The sequence below is a fragment of the Callorhinchus milii genome, unplaced genomic scaffold (assembly GCF_018977255.1).
Source record: "Callorhinchus milii isolate IMCB2004 unplaced genomic scaffold, IMCB_Cmil_1.0 Scaffold2, whole genome shotgun sequence".
Lineage (NCBI taxonomy): Eukaryota > Metazoa > Chordata > Chondrichthyes > Chimaeriformes > Callorhinchidae > Callorhinchus > Callorhinchus milii.
The window spans coordinates 121053426-121078719 of NW_024704743.1; the positions used below are offsets into that span (position 1 = coordinate 121053426).

A 25294-nucleotide genomic window follows, 5' to 3' on the forward strand; every position below is an offset into this window, starting at 1 on the left:
TTTAACATGTTATGTTAACTTACCTTGTTCAAGTGGATGTTAAAGATGCCATGGCACTACTTAAAAAAGAGTGATTTAAATTAAAAAAGGACATTTCTTCTGGTGTGGTGGCTGATAGCTTTCCCAAATAAAATCCTATTCACTTCATGGCTGTTTGTGAGATGTTGCTGTGCGCAAACTGGTTGCTGCATTCGCCCACAAATACAGTCACTATATTTTACAGTATGACACATGAAGCGCTTTGAGACAACTTGACGATGTGATTAAGTGCAAGGATTATTATTGTTACAGGGTTGATCTGTGGCTTCTCAGGGTGAAGTTCTCCACACAGAGAGGCAGGGATCTGGGGCTCAGAAACCCAGGTGTCAGCGACGAGCCTTCAGACAAGAGTGGTTCTTGGGGAGTAAAAATATGGAGTGATGTGCGATTGAGGTGAGGTGAGATTGGGGGAGAGCTAGGGTGTGGGTTCTATGGGTGTGTGGCAGAAAGGACATGATGGGGTAAACAGCCTCCTCTCATTCCTAGTTTTGGACCTTCAGCCTCTCTGCCACCACCCTTTAGAACTCCCTTCACCTTGAACCCTCTCATACCTCCTTCAAGGCTTGTTTCAAGACCCTCCTCTTCGACTGCACCTTCAGTCACTGTTTTACCCCTACCCTTCCTGCCCTTCACCTCACCTGATCCCAACCCCCAGCTCCTGTCCAAATCCCCAACTGTCCAGCACCTTGGGATGTTCTCCTGAAGTGAAAAGTGCTTTTTAAATGTAATTTCTTGTGGTTGTAACCAGGAATGAGGCAGCCAACTGAGTGAGGGTGGAAGGTCGAAAGGATAAAGGGAGACAGAGACCTCTATCCCTCTTCCCCGCAAGTGCTGAACTAGAACGTCTGAATCCCGCCTCCACCCCACCATTTGTGCTGTGTTACTGTGTGGGCTTCAGTCCGGGGAGGAGAGCAGTTTGATGCCCAATTGGCCTCTGCTTTGAGAGCACATGGTAGGTGTGTTGTGGCGAGCCATGTACATGGATTGGTTGCTTGTCAGAGAGCCCTGACTGTTCCCACACTCGGCTCAGCTCTTCCCAGTATTGTAGCCGCTCAGTGGCGTGTGACCTGGCTGACCGCTGGCCTCTCGCACGGTGCCAGTGATTTGCGCTCCCATTGTTCTGTCTACTCACACACGGACCTTGCTGACCGGGTCCTCCCAGACTCTGTACAAACTGTGTTTTCGTCCAAATCCTGTGAAGCTTTTGATGCTTTGTGACGAGGAACCCAATTGATGGAGACTTGGCACCCAACCGGTCGCTGCCCATGTCACAGCACACCTGGGGCAGTGACCTCACCGTGAGCGCAATTGGCTGAGGTTTCTGTCTCCAAACAGTGACCTAATATCCCAGGCTGACCATGAGCCTTGTTATTGCAGTTTCAGGCAGTGGTGGGTGGGGGGAAGGCAATTAAGATTCTGGAGCGATCATATTGCGATGGATATAAAACTAAACCTTTAATAACATTTACTCATGAAGATTGTCTGCATAACACCCTGGCACCTCAGGTATTCTCAAATCATTCTAAGAATGGGATGGAGATGGAGTGAGACGATGGTAAGGCACTGACCAAGCCCCCCACCCCCCTCCCTCAATTGGTTGGACGCACGTAAGAGCGTGCCAGCATGAAATACTTCTGGTTGCCATGCCTGAGGGTGATGAGGACAGGAGGGGGAGGGTACTGATCCACTTCCGATGGGAACGGGTAGATCTGGATCTTCTTCAGCGGCAGCCTGAGGAAACGCCTAATATCCGAGATGTAGGTGTATTCACTCATGGCCTGGGAAGAGAAATCTGAGGAGAAACAGAGAACAATTCATCTCCGAGCAATGTGAGCGTCAGATTCCATAACCTCCCCACCACCCCTGTAACTTCACAATCCTAATCAAGGTATTAAGGAATACAGAGCAAAGTGCTGGTTGCATTTTAGAAGGTTAAGGGGTGATCTGATTGAAAATGATAAAGGGATTCGATAGGGGAGCTAAGGAGAAACTATTTCTCTGGTGGGAGAATCCAGAACATGGGGGCCATCTTCTTAAAATTTTAGATTTTAGAGCAAGGCCTCTGTAATCAGAGTGAACTCTGGAAGTACTTTTTCACGCAGAGGGTAGTGGAAATCTGGAACTCTCTCCACCAAAAGGCTGTAGATGCTGGATCCATTCAAATTATCAAGACTGAGGTAGATAGGTGTTTGTTAGATAAGGATATCAAGGGATATAGTGCAAAGGTGCTGAAGTACAGATCAGCCATAATCTAATAGAATGGTGGAACAGGCTTGAGGGGCTGAATGGCCTCCTGTTCCTATATGCCCAATCTCTGAGCTAATAGGGCTGAGCTATGCTAAAAGGCTTGGGAGAATGGGGTTCTATACCTTACACCAGAGGAGGCTACGGGCTGATTTGTGTGAAGTAATGAGAGGAATTGACACGTTAGACAGTGGATGACTTATCTCTGGCAGAGGGATCATTACAAAATTGGCTGGGAGATAGAAAGTAGAGTAGAATGGTGAATGGTTGTTTTTCAGACTGGAGGGAAGTATACAGTGGTGTCCCCCAAGGGTCGGTATTAGGTCCACTGCTCTTTATGATATAGTTTTGATGACACAAAACTTGAGAACATAGTAAACAGTGAAGAGGATGGTGGCAGACTGCAAGGAGGACATAGACAGACTGATGAAATGGGCAGAGACATGGCAGATGAAGTTTAATGCAGAGAAGTGTGAGGTGATGCATTTTGGGAAGAAGAATGAGGAGAGGCAATATACAGTAAATGGTACAGTTTTAAAGGGGGTACAGGAGCAGAGAGACCTGGGGGTTCACATACACAGCTCTTTCAAGGTGGCAGGACAGGTTGCTAGAGCATATGGAATCCTTGGCTTTATAGAGGCATAGAGTACAAAAGCAAGGAAGTTCTACTAAACCTTTATAAGTCATTGGTTAGGCCTCAACTGGAGTATTGTGTCCAATTCTGGGCAGCACAGTTTAGGAAGGAAATCAGGGCCTTTGAGAGGGTGCAGAGGAGATTTACCAGAATGGTACCAGGGAATGAGGGATTTTAGTTATGTGGAGAAACTAGGGAAGCTGGAATTGTTGTCCATAGAGCAGAGAAGGTTAAGGGGAGATTTAACAGAGGTATTCAAATTATGAGGGGTTTTGAGAGTAGATAGGGAGAAACTGTTTCCACTGGCCAGTGGGTCAGCAACTAGGGCACATAGAGTTAAGGTAACCGGCAAAAGAACCAGAGGGGAGATAAGCAGATTTTTTTTGCAGAGAGTTGTTACGGTCTGGAATGAACTGCTGAAAGGGTGGTGGAAACAGATTCAATAACAACTTTCAAAGCGAATTAGATAGGTACTTGGAAAGGAAAAAAAATTCAGGGGTATGGGGAAAGAGTGGGAGTGAGGCACTGATTGTGTAGCTCTTCCAAAGACCCAGCACAGGCACGATGGGCCAAATGACCTCCGTTTGTGCTGTGATATTCTATGATACTTCATGCATGGGACAGAACTTACCATGGTGGAAGCTGAGAGATCTAGAGGCGTTAGTTCATTCATTGCTCACTATGTCAAAACCATGAGAAGCAGCAATAAATAAGGCAAACAGGATGTGGGGCTTTATTGCTAAATCAGTTGAGTTTAGATCCCCAAATGTCATAACTCAGCCTGTACAGTGCTCGGGTCAGGCTTGAATACAGCTTTGGTCACCGTGACACATGGGGCTGTCCAGGCCCTCGAGGCAGTGCAGCGAGAGCAATGAGGATGATCCCCAGTGTTAGAGGAATGAGCAACGAGTGCAATTGGACAAAAGTTGTGTCTCTTCTATCAGGAGAGTAGACAACTCAGAAGGGCCCTTTATAGAGATGTATGACATTTTAAATGGGATGAATCTAAATCATTCAAGGTTATGGTGAACAGTAGCAGTCCTAACACAGATCCCTGAGGAACACCACTTCCTACGTTTTTCCAGCCTGAGAAGATGATACCCTTAACTCCTGCCCTTTGCTTTTGGGTTTCTTGACCCGCTGTTTAATCCATCCTGCTACCTCTCCCACATTTCCCCATGCCCCAATTTCAATTGACAAGCTTCTCGTGTCGCACTTTTTCAAAGCAATCCAGATGTACTACTTCATGGCACGCATGGTTTGGTTACTCTTAAGCATGGTAATGGGTTTCCACCAGTGTCAGACACGAGGCTGACCAAAAGTGTTACTGTAACAGACTGGCTGGGGCTGAGTGACCTCCTTGTCCCTTTGTTCCACTTACAAATCGGGTATTTCATTCTGACGAAAGTGTTGGTCTCTCCCAGTCTGACAATCGGGTTTAATCTACACACAAGAAAAGGGAAAAGTCAACATATGCATCCACACCAATCCCCACTCCCTGTATCGAGCCTTGCCCTGCCCTAACACCCCCCAACCACTCAGCCCTCAGGCCTCTCCTCACACACTCTCTCTCCAACCGTTTACCCCAAGTGTACAAGTGCTAAGCTCTATCCAAAAAGAGAAGGGAGTTTTTCTCTCCCGGTGCCCTGGTCAACAATCCCCCAAATAAAATTAGTCCTTCACTTCATGACTGGTTCTGGAATGTGAACTGTGTGCAAATTGGCTGCCACGTTTCGCCTACAAATATACAGTCACTGCACTTCACAGTAAAATTGTCCGCAAAACACACAGTCAATCCACTTTACAGTATATTCTTTGAAGCGCTTTGAGACATCTCGACGAAGCGATAAGACACACCTATATCAAATTTAAAGGTGATGTGTATGTTACAAATGTGTGAGTCATGTAATGTACATGTGTAACACATGACTCACACGTGTATAACACACAATGTGGTGCTCGGTGAAACGCTGACCTGCCCACGCCACCACCATCGGTCGGGCCTTCAGCCTTTCTTTCCCCACCCTTTGGATCTCAATCCCACAGTCACCGTGCCCCCTCTCTTGCCTTCTTTAAATCCCGTCTCAAGACTCTCCTCTTCGACCATCCTGGTGGGGGCTAAGCCGAGGCTGGGGCCAGTGGTTGAGAACGCAGACTAACCTTTCTAACTTGCGGGGCAGGAGTACACTCTTGTGTGTTCCCTCCTCAAGGATGCTGGCCACCTTCTCTTTCTTCTTGGCCTGCAAATCCTTGTCCAGCTGTACGTCACAGAAGTAATTCACAGTGTCGATGGGGCGAAGCTTGTCTATGGATCTGGCGATCACTGAGGCCTCCAATTTCAGGCCTCTGGAATACTTGGCCGAAAACAAACAACCACATGTTATAGTGTGACTGTCAGTGATCACACACGGTGTCATACTGTCAATAATCACACACGGTGTCATACTGTCAATGATCACACACAGTGTTAGACTGTCAATGTGGAGTCCTGTAGCTCAATGGTTAGAGCACTCGCCTTGCAAGCGAACACCTGGGTTCAATCCCAGGCAGAGGGCGAAACTTTGGGCAAGTTTCCTTACTCCACACAGAGCCTAATAATAATCCCTCCAAAACAAAAAAAAGGTCATTTTCAATCCATGACTGTTTGTGAGACACTGCTGTGCGCAATTAGCTGCCGCGTTTCGCCCACAAATATACAGTCAATTCACTTTACAGTCTATTCTGTGAAGCGCTTTGAGATGTCAAGAAAACGTGAAAAGCACTATATCAAATGCAAGGATTATTATTATATATTATTATCACGCAACAACAACAACACTATTCCATTTACAGAGTGCCTTTCACGTCAGGAGGACATCCCAAGACGCTGGACAGTTGGGTCAGGACTCAAGCAGGGGGGAAATGGTCAGGGTGAGGGGAGGGAAGGGAGAGAGTGAGGAGGGGGTAGAGAGTCGAGAGGGGAGCTGAAGGCACGGTCAAAGAGAAAGGTCTTGAGACCGGCCTTGAAGGAGGAAAGGGAGGAAGCGGCGAAGGCACTGGGGGATAGAGTTCCAGAGCCTCGGGGCTGAGAGGCTGAAGGCCCGACCACCGATGGTAGGGCGGTTGGGGCGGGGGATGTGGAGCAGACCGGAGCCAGAGGAACAGAGGGTACAGGCAGGTAGGTAGGGGGATAGTAGGTCAGAGAGGTAGGAGGGAGCGAGGCCGTGAATGGCCTTGTAGGTGAGGATGAGGATCTTGAATTCGATCCTCTGGGGATGGGGAGCCAGTGGAGGCGAGCGAGAGTGAGAGTGATGTGGTCCCGAAGTCTGGTGCGGGACAGTACACGAGCTGCAGAGTTCTGATTGACCTGCAGTGTGGAGGGAGGGCCGGGAAGGCCGGCGAGGAGAGAGTTCCCATAGTCCAGCCTTGAGGTGATAAAGGCGTGGACCAGAGTGAGGGGTGAGGGGTGAGGTAGTGCCGTAGTCTGGCGATATTCCGGAGGTGATGGAAGGCGGTGCCAGTTGTGGCGCGGATATGAGGGAGAAAGGACAGCTCAGGGTCAGGGTCGAACAGAACCCCGAGGTTTCTGATGGCTTTGAGAGGTGGAGAGTGCAGCCTTGGATGCTGATGCTGTCAGCGCCTGAGGTGCGGAGGCGCTGACGTGAGCCAATCAGGAGGGCCTCAGTTTTGTGCAAAGTGTTAGACTGTCATTAATCACATAGTGGTTAGAGACCACAAAATATACAGTCAATCCACTTTACAGTGTATTCTGTGAAGCGCTTTGAGACGTCGCAGTGGTTTATTATAATTATTGTAAATGCACGGATTATTATTTTCGTTATCATCATACAACAGTATTAGAGTATTAGAGACTGAGTGTAATTTACGTGCATTTGCAGAAGGTATTTGATAAAGTTCCACGTGTGAGACTTCTATATAAGAGCCTTTTCGTTGACGTGAGCGCGGTTACCTCTGTGACCTGGATTCTGGTCTCAGACTGGTTTGGTGAGAATTGCAGGTACGTATAGCTCCCTCTGTGGCCCAAACTCTCTCTGCTGCGCTGCTGCAATCATAATATATTCACATCAGTTTCACCACCACTGAAAGCTGTGGTGTTAACTGAGGGGGGCTGGGGGTCAGGTGCGAGTGGGGATTGGATGCAATGGGGGGGGGGGGGTGAGGGGCAATTGGTTGTGTGGGGGGGGGTTCAGTTTTGAGAGGTGGTCAGGTTTGAGGGGGTGTTGGATGTGAGGGGGTCGAGTGTGAGGGGGTGTCAGGTTTTGTGGGGGGTGAGGGAGATCGGGTCTGAGGGGGTTCAGGTGTGTGGGAGAGTCTGGTGTGAGGAGTAAGGTGGGGGTTCTGGTGTGGGGAGTGAGGGGGGTTGGGGAGGTCAGATTTGAGGGGGGCGGCTGTGAGGGGGACGGGTGCAAGGGGGCGGGTGTGAGGGGGGCGGGTGATACAGGGCTGGTGTGTGGGGGGGGGGGGGCGGCGGGTGTGAGGGGTGGTTGGATGCCAGAGGGAGTCAGGTGTGGGGAGTTGAGTGCTGGGTGGGTCAGCTGAGGGGTAGTCGGGTGTGGGGTTTAGTGCAGGGGGAATGGGGTCGGGTGTGGGGGGGATTCGGGTGTGAGGGGGGAATGGGGTCGGGTGAGGAGGTTGTGTCAATGAAGGTTGTGGTGTTACCCGAGGTGGTGAGGCGGATACGGGGAACATGAGCTTCCTGAGGTCAAGCAGAGCGATTCCCTTTAGTAATTGAGCTCCAGATCTCAGCGGCACAATTTCCGGGTCCTGAAGAGAGAGCGTGAGAGAGAAAGAGAGCTTGAGAAAGAGAGAGAGAGAGAGAGGGGGAGAGAGATTGAGAGAGCTCATCAGAGTGTGTGTGAGAGAGTCGGAGAGAGAGAGAGAGAGAGAGAGGGGAAGAATGTGAGAGAGCGTGAGAAAGAGAGAGGGCATGAGAGAGAGAGAGAGAGAGAGAGAGCGTGAGTGAGAGACAGTGAGTGTGAGGGGAACAGCAAATGTGTGAGAGAGAGAATTAGATGGTTAAAGAGGAATAATGCATTGTGCGGGGGACTAAGAGGAGAGCGGGGTTAGACTGGGGGAGTGAGGTGAGAGTGGGGTTAGACTGGGGGAGTGAGGGGAGAGTGGGGTTAGACTGGGGGAATGAGGGGAGAGTGGGGTTAGACTGGGGGAGTGAGGGGAGAGTGGGGTTAGACTGGGGGAGTGAGGTGAGAGTGGGGTTAGACTGGGGGAGTGAGGTGAGAGTGGGGTTAGACTGGGGGAGTGAGGGGAGAGTGGGGTTAGACTGGGGGAATGAGGGGAGAGTGGGGTTAGACTGGGGAGAGTGGGTTAAACTGGGGGGAGGGGAAAGTGGGGTTAGATTGGGGGGAGTGAGGGGAGAGTGGGGTTAGACTGGGGGAATGAGGGGAGAGTGGGGTTAGACTGGGGGAGTGGGGATTCATCTGGTGCCCCCCGCCCCTCTTCTCTGGTCCTCCCCCTGACCTCTGCGAGTGACGTTGTCGATTCACTGACCAGTTGATCATTTATCACATTTTGCAGAGACTCTATCGCATGATCCTGGTAACAAGAAGAGTCAATCAGCACAGGGTACCCCCAGCGCGCTCGTCTCCCACTCCCCACCATGTCTCCCCTCCCTATTCCCCTCCATCTCTCCCGCCCATCTCTCCCCTCCCATCTCCGCTCATGTTTCCCCTCCCCCCGTGTCTTCCCTCCCCTCTCCCAATCAGTTTGTGCGCAGTGCGAATGTGACACTGAGCCAGAGGCTGAGTTAGGCCAAGAGCTGTCTGCGGACCCCAGGATAGTCCTCTCCCTGACTAGGCATCCTGTCCTGTACCTTGAAGGCCTGATTCCACTTGTGGAGCCAAGAGGAGCACTTCTTGCCCAGCTGGTCCTTGTTAACCACGGCCTTGTTCCACGTCTCCAGTTCTTTCAGGAAGTAACTGTGAGGATCTTGCAGCCCCACGTCCATAAAGTGACCCTGAATCTTCTTCCTACAACCACAGAATTAGCTGTGTGTGCGACCGGAAAGTATTCGGCTCCGGCTGGCAACAGCCCAGGCTTGGGAGGACCCCAGAGTGTGCACTGGAGTCTAACCATAGCTTGCCATTGATATCACTGCCTGGCAAGTTTTTCCGCTCGCCGCTTGTCCAGGTAGGACCACCCTACCTGCTAGGGCTTTGGCTTGCAGAGTTATTATGAGCTGAGTGGGAGGATTCCTTGTTCCTAGTGACTGGTCTGCCCTTCCAGGTCTTGCCGATGAGCCAGGCTGGTTGTGCTGTCATCGGCAGTGCCCTGGAGTAATGCCTGGCTCGATAACCGGACCAGAGACCGTCACAGAGAGCTGGCTGGAACCAGAGGTATTTCTACACAGAAAGAGGCAATTCTGCCCATCATATCTCTCTTGGCTCTTACAGAGCAATCCTGTTTACCTGCCCTCTCCCCACCTCCCACACCCTTGTACTTTACTCCTTTTTAAGCAAGCAAGAGGACCGGGTTTGATTCCCAGACCGGACAAAACCTGAGGCAAGTTGCATTACTCCACAAGCCTCCGTTTACCTAGCGGTTGGTAGGAACACCTGCGACTGTTTATGGGACACTGCTGTGCGCAAATGGCTGCCATATTTATCTCGTTCCCTTTCGAAACCCTGACTTGGACACTGCTCCTGGAAGCGCATTCCATATCCTCACCAGTCTGTCAGTGGAACATTTCTCCCAACCTCCCCTTTGCCTTGTTTGCCAAATATCTTAGATTAGGGATGTCTGTTGACTGACTCAGTGTGTGCGTGGGGGTGTGGGGGGTGTGGGTGGTGTGTGTGTGGGGGAGAGGGGGAGGTGTGTGTGTGTGGGGGGGGGATGGTGTGGTGGCCGTGTATGTGGGGCGGGGGGGGGGTTGACTAACCTGCTTTTCTGGTCAGCCTGGACAAATTGCACCATCAGCTCCACCAGCAGCTCTTTGCTGAAAGCGTTCATCTTCTTCAGGGCCCACAGCGCAACCTCGATAAAGTCCTTCTGTACCGGCACCTGCAACCCCCCCCCCACAACACGCAAACATCACCGACACGCCAGTACTGACCCCGCAACACGCGCACATCACTGACACGCCAGCACTGACCGCGCCACACGCACACGTCACTGCTCCCCGCAACACGCAATTGTCATTGACACTCCAGCACTGCCCCCACAAAATGGCACACGTCAATGACATGCCAGCACTGCACCTGGCACCGAGCACATGTTGCTGACATGCCTGGCACAGACGCCACAAGTTACTGACACCCCCAACACACGTGCGACACATGTTTCTGACGTGCCTATTACATGTGACTGACGCACCCAGCACCCACGTGACACATGTTACTAACAGGTTACTGGGTGATAGGCCGGGTGGTGTCGGCTTGGGCTCCTCTCCTACCCACATACCTTGTCGTTTGGTGGCGTCTTGTGATTGAGAACATAGAAAATGGCGTCGTGGGGCCCCAGGGCGCTGGCGGGCCCCGCGATGGCTTGCAACGCCACCAGAGCCTTCATGATCCCGATCTTGTAGCGGAAATCTACCTTCTTTAGGTGCTCACACAAGACCTTAATAAAGTCCTCCAGGGTCAACGTGCACAGAAAGTTCTAGATAATAATAATAATTATCTTTATCATTATTGCATTTGATATAGCGAATTATCACGTCTTCGAGATGTCTCAAAGCGCTTTGCAGGATATAATAATAATAATTATAATTATCCTTGCCTTTGATATAGTGCCTTATCACAACATTGAGACGTCTCAAAGAACTTCACAGAATATACTGTAAAGTGAATTGTCTGTATATTTTGTGGGCGAAACGCGGCAGCCAATTGCGCACAGCAGCGTCCCACAAACAGTCGTGGATGAGTGAACAATCTTTATTTGAGAGGTTGTTGGCTAGGACACCGGCAGAGAGAAAATCCCTTATGTTTTTGAATAGTATCTGAACCCTTCTAGTTATTAAAAGTCCTGTAGCTCAGTGGTTAGAGCGCAAATGGCTGCCGCGTCTTGCCTCCCAAATATACAGTCATTTCACTTTATAGTATATTCCGTGAAGCACTTTGAGACGTCTCGAAGACACTCTAAGGTTCTATATCAAATGCAAGGATTATTATTATTATATTATGGTGTCTATAACATCCACTTGAACAGGCAGGTGGGACCTCGGTTTAACGTCTCGTCCAAAGGAGAGCATCTCCAACAAACCAGCACTCTCCAGCACTGCACTGAAACATCACCTTAGACAAAATGACTTCAAGTCCCAACAACAACTTGCATTTATATAGCGCCCGTCACACCAGGTAGCGTCCCAGAGCGCTTAACTGCGGCAGAGCCAGGGAGAGAGGGAGGGAGGAGGTGATCGTAAGCAGGATCAAACAGAAATGTCTTTAGGCAGGATTTGAAAGTGGGGAGGGAGGGAGGGGTCAAGGAGGAGGGATTGGAGGAGAGAGTTCCAGAGTTTTGGGGCGTAGTGACTGAAAGCATGGCTGACGATGGTGGAGTGGAGGGACGAACAGGTGGCTGGAGGTAGTCGAGCGGAGGCAGCGGGTGGTGGAGTTCGAACCCACAACAATCTGACTCAGAGATAGGAGTGCGAGCATCTGACACAAGCAACTGAGAGCTAATTGCATCCCTGTCGGGGAGCGCTGACTCCTTACCCTTGTGTCTGCGTTGGAAAAGAGCTTCTTGAACCATTCTTCTTCCTTAAACCGTTGGATGTATTCCGGGAGCATAGGTAGGGTCGACTCCACAGATCCAATGGCAGACGGGCGCTTAGGGAACTGACGGGCAGTTCGAGTCCATCGCTTCCGAAAAACTGTCTAGTGATCGATCAACAATGTGAACCCACTGTTCCTATCTGTACTTACAGCCCCCCCTCCACTGCCCGTCTAAACTCCCAGCTCAGCGATCACATGGGTTAGAGATAAAGTCACAGAGCGAACGAGGCGATGGGGTTTTGAGTTATAATAATACACAAACAGTCATGGATTGAATGACCCAATTTTTTTTAGAAGGATTATTACCTCCTGAAAGCCATCCGCTAATCAACTAACAACTGGGTTCTTACTTACTGCTTGGTAAACAGAGGCACGTGGAGTAAGGAAACTTGCCTAAGGTTTCGCCCCGCCCCGAAACTGAACCCAGGTCCTCTTGCTTGCAAGGCGAGTGCATTAACCAGTACGCTACAGGATATTATATCGTATTAAATCCTTTGAGATGTCTTCCCACGTGAAAGACGTTGCATTGCAAGGATTATTATGATGATGAAGGCTTGTTATTATAACAGGTATGGTTACTTGACCAGGGCTGCAGTAACATTCACAGCCTACTGTGGGAACTGCTAACACTCACATGTCACACAGCTTAGCAGCGCCCTCCAGCGAAACACTAGAGCAATCTGCCAATCAATTGATGACCGGGTTCCTACTTACTGCTTGGCAAACAGAGGCACGTGGAGTAAGGAAACTTGCCTAACGTTTCTCCCTGTCCGATTTGATAGAGCAGATATTTCCTTTGGTAGGGGAGTCCAGAACAAAGGGGTATAACCTTAGAACTGGAGCTAGGCCCATTTAATAATAATAATAATAATAATCCTTGCATTTGATATAGCGCTTTTCAAGTCGGGAGGACGTCCCAAAGCGCTTCACAGAACACACTGTAAAGTGAATTGACTGTATATTTGTGGGCGAACGTGGCAGCCAATTGCGCACAGCAATGTCCCACAAACAGTCGTAGATAGAAATGACCAATTTATTATTGTTTTGGGTTTTGGAGGGATTATTATTAGGCTCTGTGTGGAGTAAGGAAACTTGCCCAAGGTTTCGCCCTCTGCCTGGAATTGAACTCAGGTCTCTCGCTTGCAAAGCGAGTGCTCTAACCACTGAGCTACAGGACTCCACAAGTCCTAGGAGTGAAATCAAGAAGCACTTTTTCACACAAAGGGTAGTGGACATCTGGAACTGTCTGCCCCAAAAGACTGTGGATGTTGGATCCATTTAAAATTTCAAGACTGAGGTGGATAGATTTTTGTTAGGTCAGGGTATCAAGGGATAGGGGCAAAGGTGGGTAAATGGAGATGAGGGACAGATCAGCCACAGAGTGGCGGAACAGACTCGAGGGGCTGAATGGCCTACTCCTGTTCCTATGTTCCTTAGAGCTTTTCCCTACTTCCCCCGTCAAAACGATGTGATAAGGCGCTGTCTCAAATGCAAGGATGACTATTATTACTGTAAAGTGTAGTGACACTGTATTTTGTAGGCGACCGTGGCAGCAAATTTGGGGTCAGCAACGTCTCACAATCAGCCGTGAAGAGAGTGAGCGGTTTTATCCNGGGGGGAACGTTGGCCAGGACACGGGGAGAGGGAAACTCCCTTCTCTTTTCCAATAGCGCCGCGGGATCTTTAACATCCCCCAAACAGGCACAGCCAAGTTTGACGTCTCATCCAAAGGACTGCACGTCTGACAATGCAGTGCACCCCCAGTACTACAGCCTGGACCAGGGTGGTCCAACTGGCGGCCAGCCGGCCGCATCCGGCTCAGGGGATAATTTTATCCGGGCTTTGAACCATTTCCAACGTCATTGTCCAACGAGCAAATACATGCGACATGCAGGCCCCGAGCCAATCAGGAGACGTTCACCGGGGGCTCAGGCTCTGACCAGTAACAGGATTGTCCAAACAGGATAGAATATTGTTTATGTGGCCCAAATGGGGCATCCGGCCCTCAACGGACCCCCATTGGCCTAGACTATGAGCTAGAAGCGGTGAAGCGGTAGCTTTGAACCCACAACCTTCTGACTTAGAGAAGAGAATGCTAAGAGTGAGTTACACTGATACTTTCAGGAAGGGAAGGTTGAAGGTTGATGAAAGTACCTTGGATTTTGACGGTTGCAGAGGTAAAGGAACTTCCTCTTCGGGCTTCACGATCTGTGGCAATTCCAAATCTGCCAAAGCTTTCTCAAAGATATCCTTGAAGGACTTCTCGTTGAGCTCCAATAGGTCCTATAACAGCAAAAAGAGAATGATCGATCTCCATCCACATTGTCCATCCACACTCAGCCACAGCACAAGTCAGAGACAGAGTACAGCTCCCTCTACACTGTTCTCATTACCCTCCTCCTCCCTCAACTACACCCCATAACTCCGAAGACCCTATCCACGCCTTTGTTCCTTCCCTCTTGGTCTTATAGACTCATAGAATGTTACAGCACAGAAGGAGCTGTGCCAGCTGTTCGAAAGAGCTACCTGAGTAGTCCCTCTCCCCCGCTCTTACCCAAAAGCCCTGCAAATTTTTCCTTTTCAAGTACCTATCCAATTCCCTTTTGAAAGCTGCTATCGAATTTGCTTCCACCACCCTTTCAGGCAGTGCAGTCCAGATTGTAGAGAGAGCTCTCTTTGTAGGGCTTCCTTGCTGACCACTGTGCATCAACTCCACTCATCCTAAACTCCTCCCGCATCCTCAACCTCACCAATCTCTGCATGCCCCTTACCCGAGTCCTCTCCAGTCTCGACTATCTCCCAGCAGATCTAATTCCTCACCTACAAATCCATCTTCCTGGCACCTCCTTATCTCTGATCTCCTCCTATTCCACTCTTCTGCTCTTTCCCCCCCACACACCCCCTCCGTTTGCTGCATGTCCCGTGCCCTCTCCGCACCATCGGTGGCCGATTCTTGGATACCATCGGTGGCCCCTCCTTGCACAACTCCCACCCCCCCCACCTCCCTGTGAATTGGGAGACGTTATTACAACACCAACAACAAAGTGCATTCATAAAATGCCTTTCACATCAGGAGGATGTCCTGGGACACTGAACACGCTTGCATATATGAATGCAGATTGTCGTATACGGATTTACTCACCATCACTTCCCTCATGTTAACAATAATACTACTAATAATAATTCTTATTATTTTTTCCAGGATTATTTCCCCCAAAAAGCCATCCGCCAATCGATTTAACAGCCAGGTTCCTACTTCCTGCTGGGTAAACAGAGGCGTTTGCAGTAAGGGACTTGTCTAAGGATTCACCCTGCGCAGGAATCGAACCTGGATCCTCTCGCTTGTGAGGCGAGTGCTTCTAACCAATACACTATGGGAATCCACAGGCTTGAGCCCTGATGCAGGTGGGAGGGAGGGCCTGAGCCTAGTGGGAGATGGGAAAAGCGGTGGGAAGTGGGGGGAGGGAAGCGGGAGTGGAGGTGACGGCTGCTCTTACCTGGTATAATGCCTGATCTGGGGGGGTGCGTTTATGAAGTGTTTTGATCAAGTGCCCCAAATCCACAGGCTCCTCTTCCAACAGTGGCCAGAACAGCCGGACCAGCACCGAGTTGGGGATGAAGCCACACAGCAGGATGGGAACGATGGGAGGCTTGGCTCCCTTGGGAAGACCCCGCTCCTGAGGATGGCCACGGACATGGGTTAGTGCTCACTGCTCGTCTCCCCTCTCCCATTCCCCGCCACAGGGTGTGAGCACTGAGGTGGAGTGTGAGGGCAGGGGTGGAGGGGTGGGGGTGGGGGGGAGGGAGAGGGGAATGGGGATAGAGGGGTGGAGCCTGAGGGAGGAGGGGTAGAATGTGAAGGTGGGGTGGGGTAGTGTGAGAGTAGGTGAGTGTGAAGGTGGAGAGGAGGAGTGTGAGAGCGGAGAGGTGGAGTGTGAGAGCAGATGGGCGGGGAGTGTGACAGTGGAGAGGAGGAGTGAGAGCAGAGGGGTGGGGGAGTGTGAGAGCAGGGGTGGGAGTGTGAGAGCAGAGGGTGGGAAGTGTGAGAGCAAAGGGTGGGGAGTGTGTGGGGAGTGTGAGAGCAGAGTGGGGGGATTGGGAGAGCAGATTGGAGGAGTGTGAGAGCAGAGTGGGGGGAGTGTGAGAGCAGAGGGTGGGGAGTGTGGAGGGAGTGTGAGAGCAGAGTGGGGGGAGTGTGAGAGCAGAGAGGGGGAATGGGAAAGCAGAGAGGAGGAGTGGGAGAGCAGAGTGGTGGGAGTGGGAAAACAGAGGGGTGGGAATGGGAGAGCAGAGGGGTGGGAATGGGAGAGCAGAGTGGGAGGAGTGGGAGAGCAGAGTGGGGGGAGTGGGAGAGCAGAGAGGGGGTAGTGTGAGAGCAGAGAGGGGGAATGGGAGAGCAGAGAGGAGGAGTGGGAGAGCAGAGTGGTGGGAGTGAGAGAGCAGAGGGGTGGGAATGGGAGAGGGAATGGGAGAGCAGAGAGGAGGAGTGGGAGAGCAGAGTGGTGGGAGTGGGAGAGCAGAGTGGTGGGAGTGAGAGAGCAGAGGGGTGGGAATGGGAGAGCAGAGTGGTGGGAGTGGGAGAGCAGAGGGGTGGGAATGGGAGAGCAGAGTGGTGGGAGTGGGAGAGCCGAGGGGTGGGAATGGGAGAGCAGAGTGGGGGGAGTGGGAGAGCAGAGAGGGGGAATGGGAAAACTGAGAGGGGGTGTGGGAGAGCAGAGTGGAGGGGGAGTGGGAGAGCAGAGTGGTGGGAGTGGGAGAGCAGAGTGGTGGGAGTGGGAGAGCAGAGTGGGGGGAGTGGGAGAGCAGAGTGGGGGGAGTGGGAGAGCAGAGAGGGGGAGCAGAGTGGGGGAGTGGGAGAGCAGAGCGGGGGGAGTGTGGAGAGCAGAGTGGGGAATGGGAAAACTGAGAGGGGGTGTGGGAGAGCAGAGTGGGGGGTGTGGGAGAGCAGAGTGGGGGGAGTGGGAGGGGGGGAGTGGGAGAGCAGAGGGGTGGGAATGGGAGAGCTGAGGGGTGGGGCAGGCAGAGTGGGGGGAGTGGGAGAGCAGAGCTGGGGGGAGGAGTGGGAGAGCAGAGTGGGGGGAGTGGGGGAGCAGAGTGGGGGGAGTGGGAGAGCAGAGTGGGGGGGAGTGGGAGAGCAGAGGCAGGCGGTGGAGAGCAGAGTGGGGCAGCGTGAGAGTGGAGAGATGGAGAGTGAGGTGTCTCTGGGTCGCTCACCCTTTTCTCTCTGGCTGTCATGTCTTCCCAGGGCACGGTCAGCCTCAGGTTCGGGAAGAAACCTTTGCGGATCTTTAGCCGCACGTAGGGGGCCTCCTTGATAGGTGGGGGCTCCGGGGTTGGACCCTGCGGCCCCAACAAATCCATTTCCGGTAACTGCCGACAGGAGAGAGAGAGAGACACCCTGTCACGCTGACCCTCACACAGTCTCTCGCACAGACCCTCACACAGACCCTCTCACAGAATCTCACGCAGAATCTCACTCTCACACGCTGTCACACAGTCACTCACACAGAGCCTCACGCGGACCCACACGCAGACCCACACGCAGACCCACACGCAGACCCTTTCACACAGGCACTCACACAGACCCTGTTACCCAAGCCCTCACACAGACCCTCACACACACCCTCACAATGATAAGTACACACAAACACACACACACACACACAGGTACAGTCACACAAGTGGGCGCGCAGAGTACAGTCGCTCACACGGGGCAGAGGCACACACAGGGTCAGTCGGACACACCTCGACCTTGGGCAGCTCATTGTGCAGGTATTTCATGTACTCCAGGAAGGCCTCGTTCTTGGTCTCCTCGGTTCCTGGCTTGCGGGAGCTCCTAATCTCCCCCTGCTCCAGCAGCCGGAGGTCCTGGTCTCTCAACTCCAACAGGGCACACCCCTGGAAGGGAGGGGCACACACACTCATACTGCTGATGTTAGCTCTGATACTCACCCCCCCACCACCCCCAAAATGTCCACCATTACTGCCCCTTCCCTACCCCGGGTTCCTCCCACCGTTGCCTGTCTAACCCCCTTCTCAATTTCTGCCCACGCCTCTCTCGGTCTCCCCTCCCCGTCTGCTCCCAGTCCCTGTCCCCCACCCACCCCTGGCCAACAATCCCCCAAATAACCTCCATGACTGTGTGTGGGACAATCCTGTGCACAAATTGGCTGTTGTGCTTCGCTCTCAAAATACTCAGTAAATCCACATTACAATATACAATACAAGATTACATTTGTATAGCAGTTTGGACGTCCCAAAACTGCTGGACAGTCAGGGATTTGGACCCGAATGGGATGGAGGTGGGGTGGGGGTCGGAAGGTGACAGTGTGGATCAAGGAGGAAGTGAGGGGCAGGGAGGTTGGGGGTAGGAGGGTGGTCAAAGGCACGGTCGAAGAGGAAGGTCTTGAGACATGCCCTGAGGGAGTCAAGGGAGGGAGCGAAGCGAAGGGAATGTGGGATGGGAATATATCCTGTGAGGTACATTGAGACATCTCGATAACCCTTTAAGGCGCTCTATCAAATGCAAGGATTGTTATTGTCATCAGTACATACCCCAGCGACTTGTACCGCTGAGCTTTCAATATGGGATCATCTTGGAATGCCGTCTTCAGGGATTCCTCCACACTGATCACAGGGGAAAGCAAAGTCATCAAACCCTCAGACACAGCGCCTCCTCAGATGTCCTCACGCTAACACCCTGCTTTGTTGGCTTTCTCCACTCTTCCCTCCACAAGCTGCAGATCATCCAGAACTCTGCAGCTCGTGTCCTCTCCCGCACCAGGCTCCGTGACCCCCATCACCCCCACCCTCGCCCGGCTCCACTGGCTCCCCATTCACCAGAGGATACAGTTCAAGATCCTTGTCCTCGCTTTCAAAGCCCTCCACAGTCTTGCCCCTCCCGACCTCTGTGATCTGCTAACCACATATAGAACTGTCCGCTCCCTCCGCTCAGTTGACTCCTCCACCGCCCTGTCCTCACCTGTACTCAGTCTTTGGTCCCATCAGACGATTGCGAGTGTCGTCCGACATGGATTCGAACACGGATTCGTTAATGGGAATGGGATCATCGACCAGTGGCTCCAAGGACTCCATACAAGCGTTTTGAGTGGAGGGAAATCACCATCAGCAACAGCACGTGACCCCGGTTGCCCACGGCTCCTCCGCCTCGCCCCCTCCCTCGCCTCCTTCAAGACCCGTCTCAAGATCCTCCTCTTGGACCGCGCCTTTGGTCACCCTCCTACCCCTACCCTTGCTGCCCTCCATCCCTCCTGATCCTAACCCCCAGCCCGAGTCCAAATCCATAAATGCTTTGGGACTTCCTCCTGACATGAAAGGCGCTATACACATGTAATTTATTGTTGTTGTTGAACTTCACCCCCGGTTGCCTTTACCCCCCTAGTTGCCTGTTGCCCCTGGTTGCCCTTAACCCCCTTCACCCTTTCAGCCACTACACCCCGAAGCTTCGGAACTCTCTCCTCCAATCCCTCCGCCTTACCCCCTCCTTCCCCTCTTTTAGATCATGACTGAAGGACCTTCCTTGTTGACTGTGCTCAGTCACCTCTTCCCTCCCTTTGGCTCAGTGTCAAGCTTCGCCAGTGTCGGGTCTCGCTTCCGAGACACTGCCCTGCTTGAAGGGCGCTATATAAATGCAAGTTGGTGTTGTTGGTTGAGAGCTCCCTGGTTGCCCGCCTCCTCCCACCACTGTTACCTGTGGCATGTAGTCATTTGTGATGTAATCTTCGTGCTTGATGCGATACACATTGCGATTCAGCCCCACCAGGAGGTCTCCCCAGTCATTGTAGAATGCCAGACAGTGGGGAATTGACTGTAGGTGCAGTGTTCTGTGTCGCAAAAAAACATTGTGCGCTTTTAGAACACGCACATACACGTCTCACACACACCCACACGCACATATATTCACAGACACACACAGAGACACAGACGCGCACAGCCACCATGCACACAGTACATGCACACACACACACACAGACAGATAGACACATTGATAACACAGACCATTCCTTGCTATTTCCCCATGGTGTCTGTGCTGGTTTTCGCTCCCCCACTGGAGCTTTTTGTCCTGATGATGTTAAGTGATGCCGTGTTTTGGACTGGCTCTCGGTAATAATAATAATAATAATAATAATAATCCTTGCATTTGATATAGCGCTTTTCACGTCTTCTCGACGCCTCAAACGCTTCACAGAATAGACTGTAAAGTGAATTGACTGTATTTTTGTGGGCGAAATGTGGCTGCCAATTGTGCTCAGCGGTGTCCCACAAACAGTCATGGATTGAAGTGACCAATTTATTACTTTTTTTTTTGAGGGATTATTATCAGGAAACTTGCCCAAGGTTTTGTCCTGCCAGGAATTGAACCCAGGTCTCTCGCTTGCGAGGCAAATAATAATAATAATAATCCTTGCATTTGATATAGCGCTTTTTAAGTCGGGAGGACATCCCAAAGCGCTTCACAGAACACACTGTAAAGTGAATTGACCGTATATTTGTGGGCGAACGTGGCAGCCAATTGCGCACAGCAATGTCCCACAAACAGTCGTAGATTGAAAATGACCAATTATATTATTGTTTTGATTTTTGGAGGGATTATTATTAGGCTCTGTGTGGAGTAAGGAAACTTGCCCAAGGTTTCGCCCTGCCGGGAATGCTCTAACCACTGAGCTACAGGACTCCACATACAGGTACAGGTTCAGTCAGGTCCCTCATATCTCTTCTCTAACCTCAATAGCTTGTTCTTGTGGTCCCAGATTTTAATGGTTCCATCCTTGCTCCCACTCGCAAAGATCTTCAGCATTGGACAAGCAGACATGGCTGGGGAGAGAAACAGTGTGAGGGGTCAGGAAAGGAGACACGAGATGCCACACTGTCAACTAAATCCAACCCCCGTTTTCTCTCACTCAGGCACCTTATCCCAGACTCTAACCTGTGGACAGACAATGAAGAGGAAGTTTCAATCTATCTATATCCTATCCTGTTGATGATGTGAGAGTGTGGATGGACAGTGTAGAGGAGGCTTTACTCTGTCTGATTGGCTCCCGTCAGAGCCTCCTCACCTCAGGCACTGACAGCATCACCATCCATGGTTGCACACTCCACCTTGCTTGGCGTCTTGTTTGACCCTCAACTATCCTTTCTACCCCACATCTGTGCCATGACCCGCTCTGCCTTCCCCCACCTCCGCAACATCGCCTGACTCCGCCACCTGTCTCAGACCACAAGCCGCCAAAACCCTCATACATGCTTTCATTACATCGAGGCTCGACAATGCCATCTCATTGCTTGTTGGCCTCCCCAACTCCTCCACAGGCTGCAGATCATCCAGAACTCTGCTGCTCATGTCCTCTCCTGCACCAGGCTCCGTGACCCTATTACTCCCATCTTCGCCTAACTCAACTGGCTTCCCATCACACAGAGGATACAGTTCAAAATCCTCATCCTCACCTTGGCCCTACATGGTCCTGCTCCCCCTATCTCTGCGATCTTCTAAACCCCTACCATTCTTCTCGCTCCCTCCACTCAGTGGGCTCCGCCTGCTTCACGATCCCCACCTCGCTCGCCCCACTATTGGTGGGCGGGCCTTCTGCCACTCTATCCCCACCCTCTGGAGCTCCATCCCGCAGTCCCTCCCCCTCGCCCCCTCCCTTGCCTCCTTCAAGACCCATCTCAAGACCATCCTTTTGACCGTGCTTTCGATCTCCCTGCTTCCCCCCCTGCCCTCCCCTTTCCCCGACCCCAACCCCTAGTTTGGGTCTGAAACTCTGTCTGTCCAGCGCCTTGGGACGTCCTCCCGACGTGAAAGGCACTTTACAAATGTAATTTTGTTGTTGTTGTTGTCTCTAATCCCTGCTTTCAGTGACCTAGGAAGGTCAGTGTAGACAGTGTAGACAGTGCAGTGCAGAAGAAGATTTACCAGTGATGCTGTCTTTGGGATCGTCAGTGGGCTTGTGGTCGTAGCGTGTCTTGCTGTTGAGGTTGTACAGGACGACGGTGTAGGTGACGCTGGCCACGCTCTGCAAGGCCACGGCGAACAGGGACTGGATGGTGCAGAGGTGCACAGGCATGTGGCTGTTGTAGAAGGTCATCTGCAGACTAAGTGACTCGGAAGCATAGGGGAAAACTCGCCAGATCTTCACCGCGCTGTCTGAGCCTGCAGGGCACAAGCCACAGCACGCTCTGGGTTACTGGGTGTAATAATCCTATACTAATCCTTGCATTTGATATAGCGCCTTGTCATGTAGTCGAGACGTCTCAAAGCGCTTCACAGAATATACTGCAAAGTGAACTGACTATATATTTTGTGAGCGAAACACAGCTCATTTAAAAAGCAACTTGAGGTAGTGATGGGGGGACTGTCGGGTAGGCCTTCAGAAAGGATAAGATTGGATGGGTCGAAGGACATTCTTCATCCAAACCAATCTTATGATTTTTTGGAGCTCTCTACTCTAATCCCATTCCTTGCTCTTTCAATCCATGGTGTCTGTGCTGGTGCTCACTCCCTCACTGAAGCTCCCTACGCTAACCCACATTCCCTGCTCTCTACCCATGGTGTCTGTGCAGGTGATCGCTCCGCCACTCGAGTGAGTACCAGCTCCGACACGACGGAGAAAGAGCAAATGTAATACTAGCACCTGGGAAATTCTGGCGTGGGGCACAATGTGTGGCTACCTATAGAGATGAGGTTGCTGTTGTCCGGATTTGACATGAGCCGATGGATGGTGGCGGACTTGTGGGCGAGGATTCGGTATTCGGTCTCCCCCGAGAGCATGTTCAGCACCGTCAGGAAGCCGTCCTCATCACCAATGATTGGGAGAAACCTTCAAAACAATGAGCGAGGCTAAGTAATTTTCCTGTCCCCTCTCTCTTGCCTCATCTCTCGCCATCACCCCAACCCTCACCCCTAGCCCCGCCCTCAGCTCGCTCATCCCTCGCCTGTCCCCTCCTCTTGCCCCTCAGCCTAGCTCCCCCCCTCCCATGCTGCTCTCCCCTCGCCCGCCCTTTACCCTTGCCTCTCCCTGCCACCCTGCGCTTTGAACTTCCCCTCACCAAGCCCTCAGCCTCACCCCACACCTCACCCTGCTCCATTGCCCCACCCCTGCCCCTCACCCTTGTGCCCCTCACCGGTCCTTATTCTGCCCGAGGCCTCCTGTCTTCTTGTCGTCCTCCTTGCCGGTCACCACCTCCACCCAGCTCTGGTAGGTTGTCTCCTCGTCCACGGTGAAGGTGTAGATACACAGGCAGAGCGGGCGGGCAGGCAGGGTGTGCCCTGGCACCACCAGCTGGACCTCCATGGGGTTGGTGAGGGCGCTGGCCCTCAGCACGTCGCCCGCGGCCGTGAGCACCAGCACCGTCTCCCGCAGGAGACAGTACTCGGCGTCCACCACCTGCCGTCCGGGCTCCAGAAGCAGGGTGGTGAGCACCTCGCCTGTCTCGGAGGCCACGAGACGGGCTGTGCTGTCCCCGCACACGCACAGGGCCCGCAAGGGGTAGGGGTGGCTCCCCGGCAGATTGACCACCTTAATGGCCAGGACGGGGTGCCCGATGCTGGTGTGGAGCCGGTACAGGTGACGGATTTTCCACAGGTCCAACCGGTGCCGGGAGAAGGAGAAGATGCTGTCCTGACCTTTCTGGGTGCCCAGGCACCTCACCGTCTCCAGTGTGGCCGTCACGTCCACCTGGTCCTGGAGCTCCAGGCTCCAGTTGCGGATGGTCAGATCCTCCGAGGCCGTCAGCAGGTAAGGTCCGTAGGGGTGAACCTCCATGGCGGTGACCGGCCCTGAAGCGATAATAATAATAATAATAAAAAAATCGCTCACTTCAATCCACGACTGTTTGTGGGACACTGCTGTGCGCAATTGGCTGCCACGTTTCTCCCACAAATATACAGTCAATTCACTTTACAGTGCATTCTGTGAAGCCTTTGAGATAATAATAATAATAATCCTTGCATTTGATATAGCGCTTTTCACGTCTTCTCAACATCTCAAAGCGCTTCACAGAATAATAATAATAATAATCCTTGCATTTGATATAGCGCTTTTCACGTCGGGAGGACGTCCCAAAGCGCTTCACAACACACTGTAAATTGAATTGACTGTATATTTGTGGGCGAACGCGGCAGCCAATTGCGCACAGCAATGTCCCACAAACAGTCGTGGATTGAAAATGACCAATTTATTATTGTTTTTTGTTTTGGCGGGATTGGAGTAAGCTGGTTCATCAGGTTCGAGTCTTTCCTGAGAGCCTTGCACAGAGATGGCTTCAGTAGCCACCACAGTTGAAGCTCACTGACTAATTGCGTCTGCCTCCCACCAACCGTTGGTTCTTCTTCCCTGGCAGGAGGTCCTTCTTCCAAGGGTGGAGGACTCCTGTCAACAATGCCCCCTGGCACACACGCCCTGCTCTTCACACATCCGCAAGCTTCTCTGTCCCTTTTCATTCTCTGCCCCCTCTCCCCCCCCCACCACCACTCAATGCGCTCGTATTAATAATAATAATAATAATAATCATTGCATTTGATATAGTGCCTTATCACGTCGTTGAGTCGTCTCAAAGAGCTTCGCAGAATATTCTGTAAGGTGAATGGACTGTATATTTTGTGGGCGAACCGCAGCAGGCAATTGCGCACAGCGGCGTCCCACAAACAGTCGTGGAATGGGTGTGTCATTACGTATCAATTTTTTGGGGGGGTTATTACCCCCGGAAAGCGATCCGACAATCGACTATCAACCGAGTTCCTACTTACTGCAGGTCAAGCGTGTGGAGTAAGGAAACTTGCCTAAGGTTTCGCCCCGCCCGGGAATCGCTTGAGAGACGAACCCGCTGACCAATACGCTATGGGAATCCTCATTGCGCTTGCCTGGTCACCCACTCTCTTGCACTCCTGCTTGCCTCTCAGCCAATGGCTTGCTGCTCGCTCACTTGCCCTCCCTCCCTCCTCCTCGTATCTCACACTCACCCGTGTTGTGTCTCATCCACAGTAGTCGGGTCGCACCCGCTTTCGTTCTCGTGTCTCACACTCACCCTCGTGTCTCACACTCACCCTCATGTCCTACAAACACCATGTGCAGGTTCCAGTCCATGTCCCAGACTTTGACGGTGCCATCGCCAGAACAGGTGGCCACACACTGCAAGCTGAAGGCAGACGCAATCCCTGTGATCCTCCTGAAAACAGAGCGGGATCTCACTGACACTGACACACTCACACTGACCCAGACACATACACACACACACTGATACTGACACACTCAGTTGTCGGAGGCAGTGGGGTGGATGGGAGTGAGTAGGGAGAGTGGGAGCTCCAGGGCGACGAGAGAAATGACAAAGAGGAGAGAAGGGGGCTGGGGTGGCGAGGAGGCAGTAGGGTGGGGAGGGGAGAGGAGGGTTACCTGGGGTGCAGGTTCCTTTTGTAGTTGAGTAGTGTGCCGCTGTGCAGGTCGAACACACACACCCCAGTGCCACTGACAGCAAAGCACCTCTGCAGGCGGATGAGGGGCCTCTCCAGGGCCAGCAGCGTGAAGTTATCCGAGCTGCCGAGGCTACCAGGGATGAACTTATGGCAGATCAGCTCCTGGAAGCCAAAGAAGAACCTCCAGGTGGACACGTTACCCAGGCTGGCGGTCACCATCTC

The 25294-nt window shown here is 52.1% G+C and overlaps 1 protein-coding gene across 1 annotated transcript in view; it reads right to left on the reverse strand.

Moving 5' to 3' along the window:
* Nucleotides 1-1469: 1469 nt before the first annotated feature.
* wdr97 (WD repeat domain 97) overlaps nt 1470-25294 on the reverse strand; it is a 25444-nt gene continuing 1619 nt past the window's right edge. Inside the window, 25 exon segments of the mRNA XM_042331698.1 lie at nt 1470-1831; nt 4299-4360; nt 5078-5271; nt 6867-6959; nt 7577-7681; nt 8393-8467; nt 8745-8901; nt 9810-9931; nt 10331-10528; nt 11584-11745; nt 12950-13046; nt 13754-13926; nt 15141-15320; nt 16858-17013; nt 17389-17541; nt 18195-18270; nt 18626-18732; nt 19355-19487; nt 20388-20478; nt 21578-21814; nt 22333-22481; nt 22786-23440; nt 24707-24869; nt 24908-24962; nt 25053-25294. The exon segment at nt 25053-25294 is cut by the window's right edge and continues 141 nt beyond it. Of these exon segments, the coding sequence (XP_042187632.1) occupies nt 1629-1831; nt 4299-4360; nt 5078-5271; nt 6867-6959; nt 7577-7681; nt 8393-8467; nt 8745-8901; nt 9810-9931; nt 10331-10528; nt 11584-11745; nt 12950-13046; nt 13754-13926; nt 15141-15320; nt 16858-17013; nt 17389-17541; nt 18195-18270; nt 18626-18732; nt 19355-19487; nt 20388-20478; nt 21578-21814; nt 22333-22481; nt 22786-23440; nt 24707-24869; nt 24908-24962; nt 25053-25294 (4038 nt within the window). The 3' untranslated portion in view covers nt 1470-1628.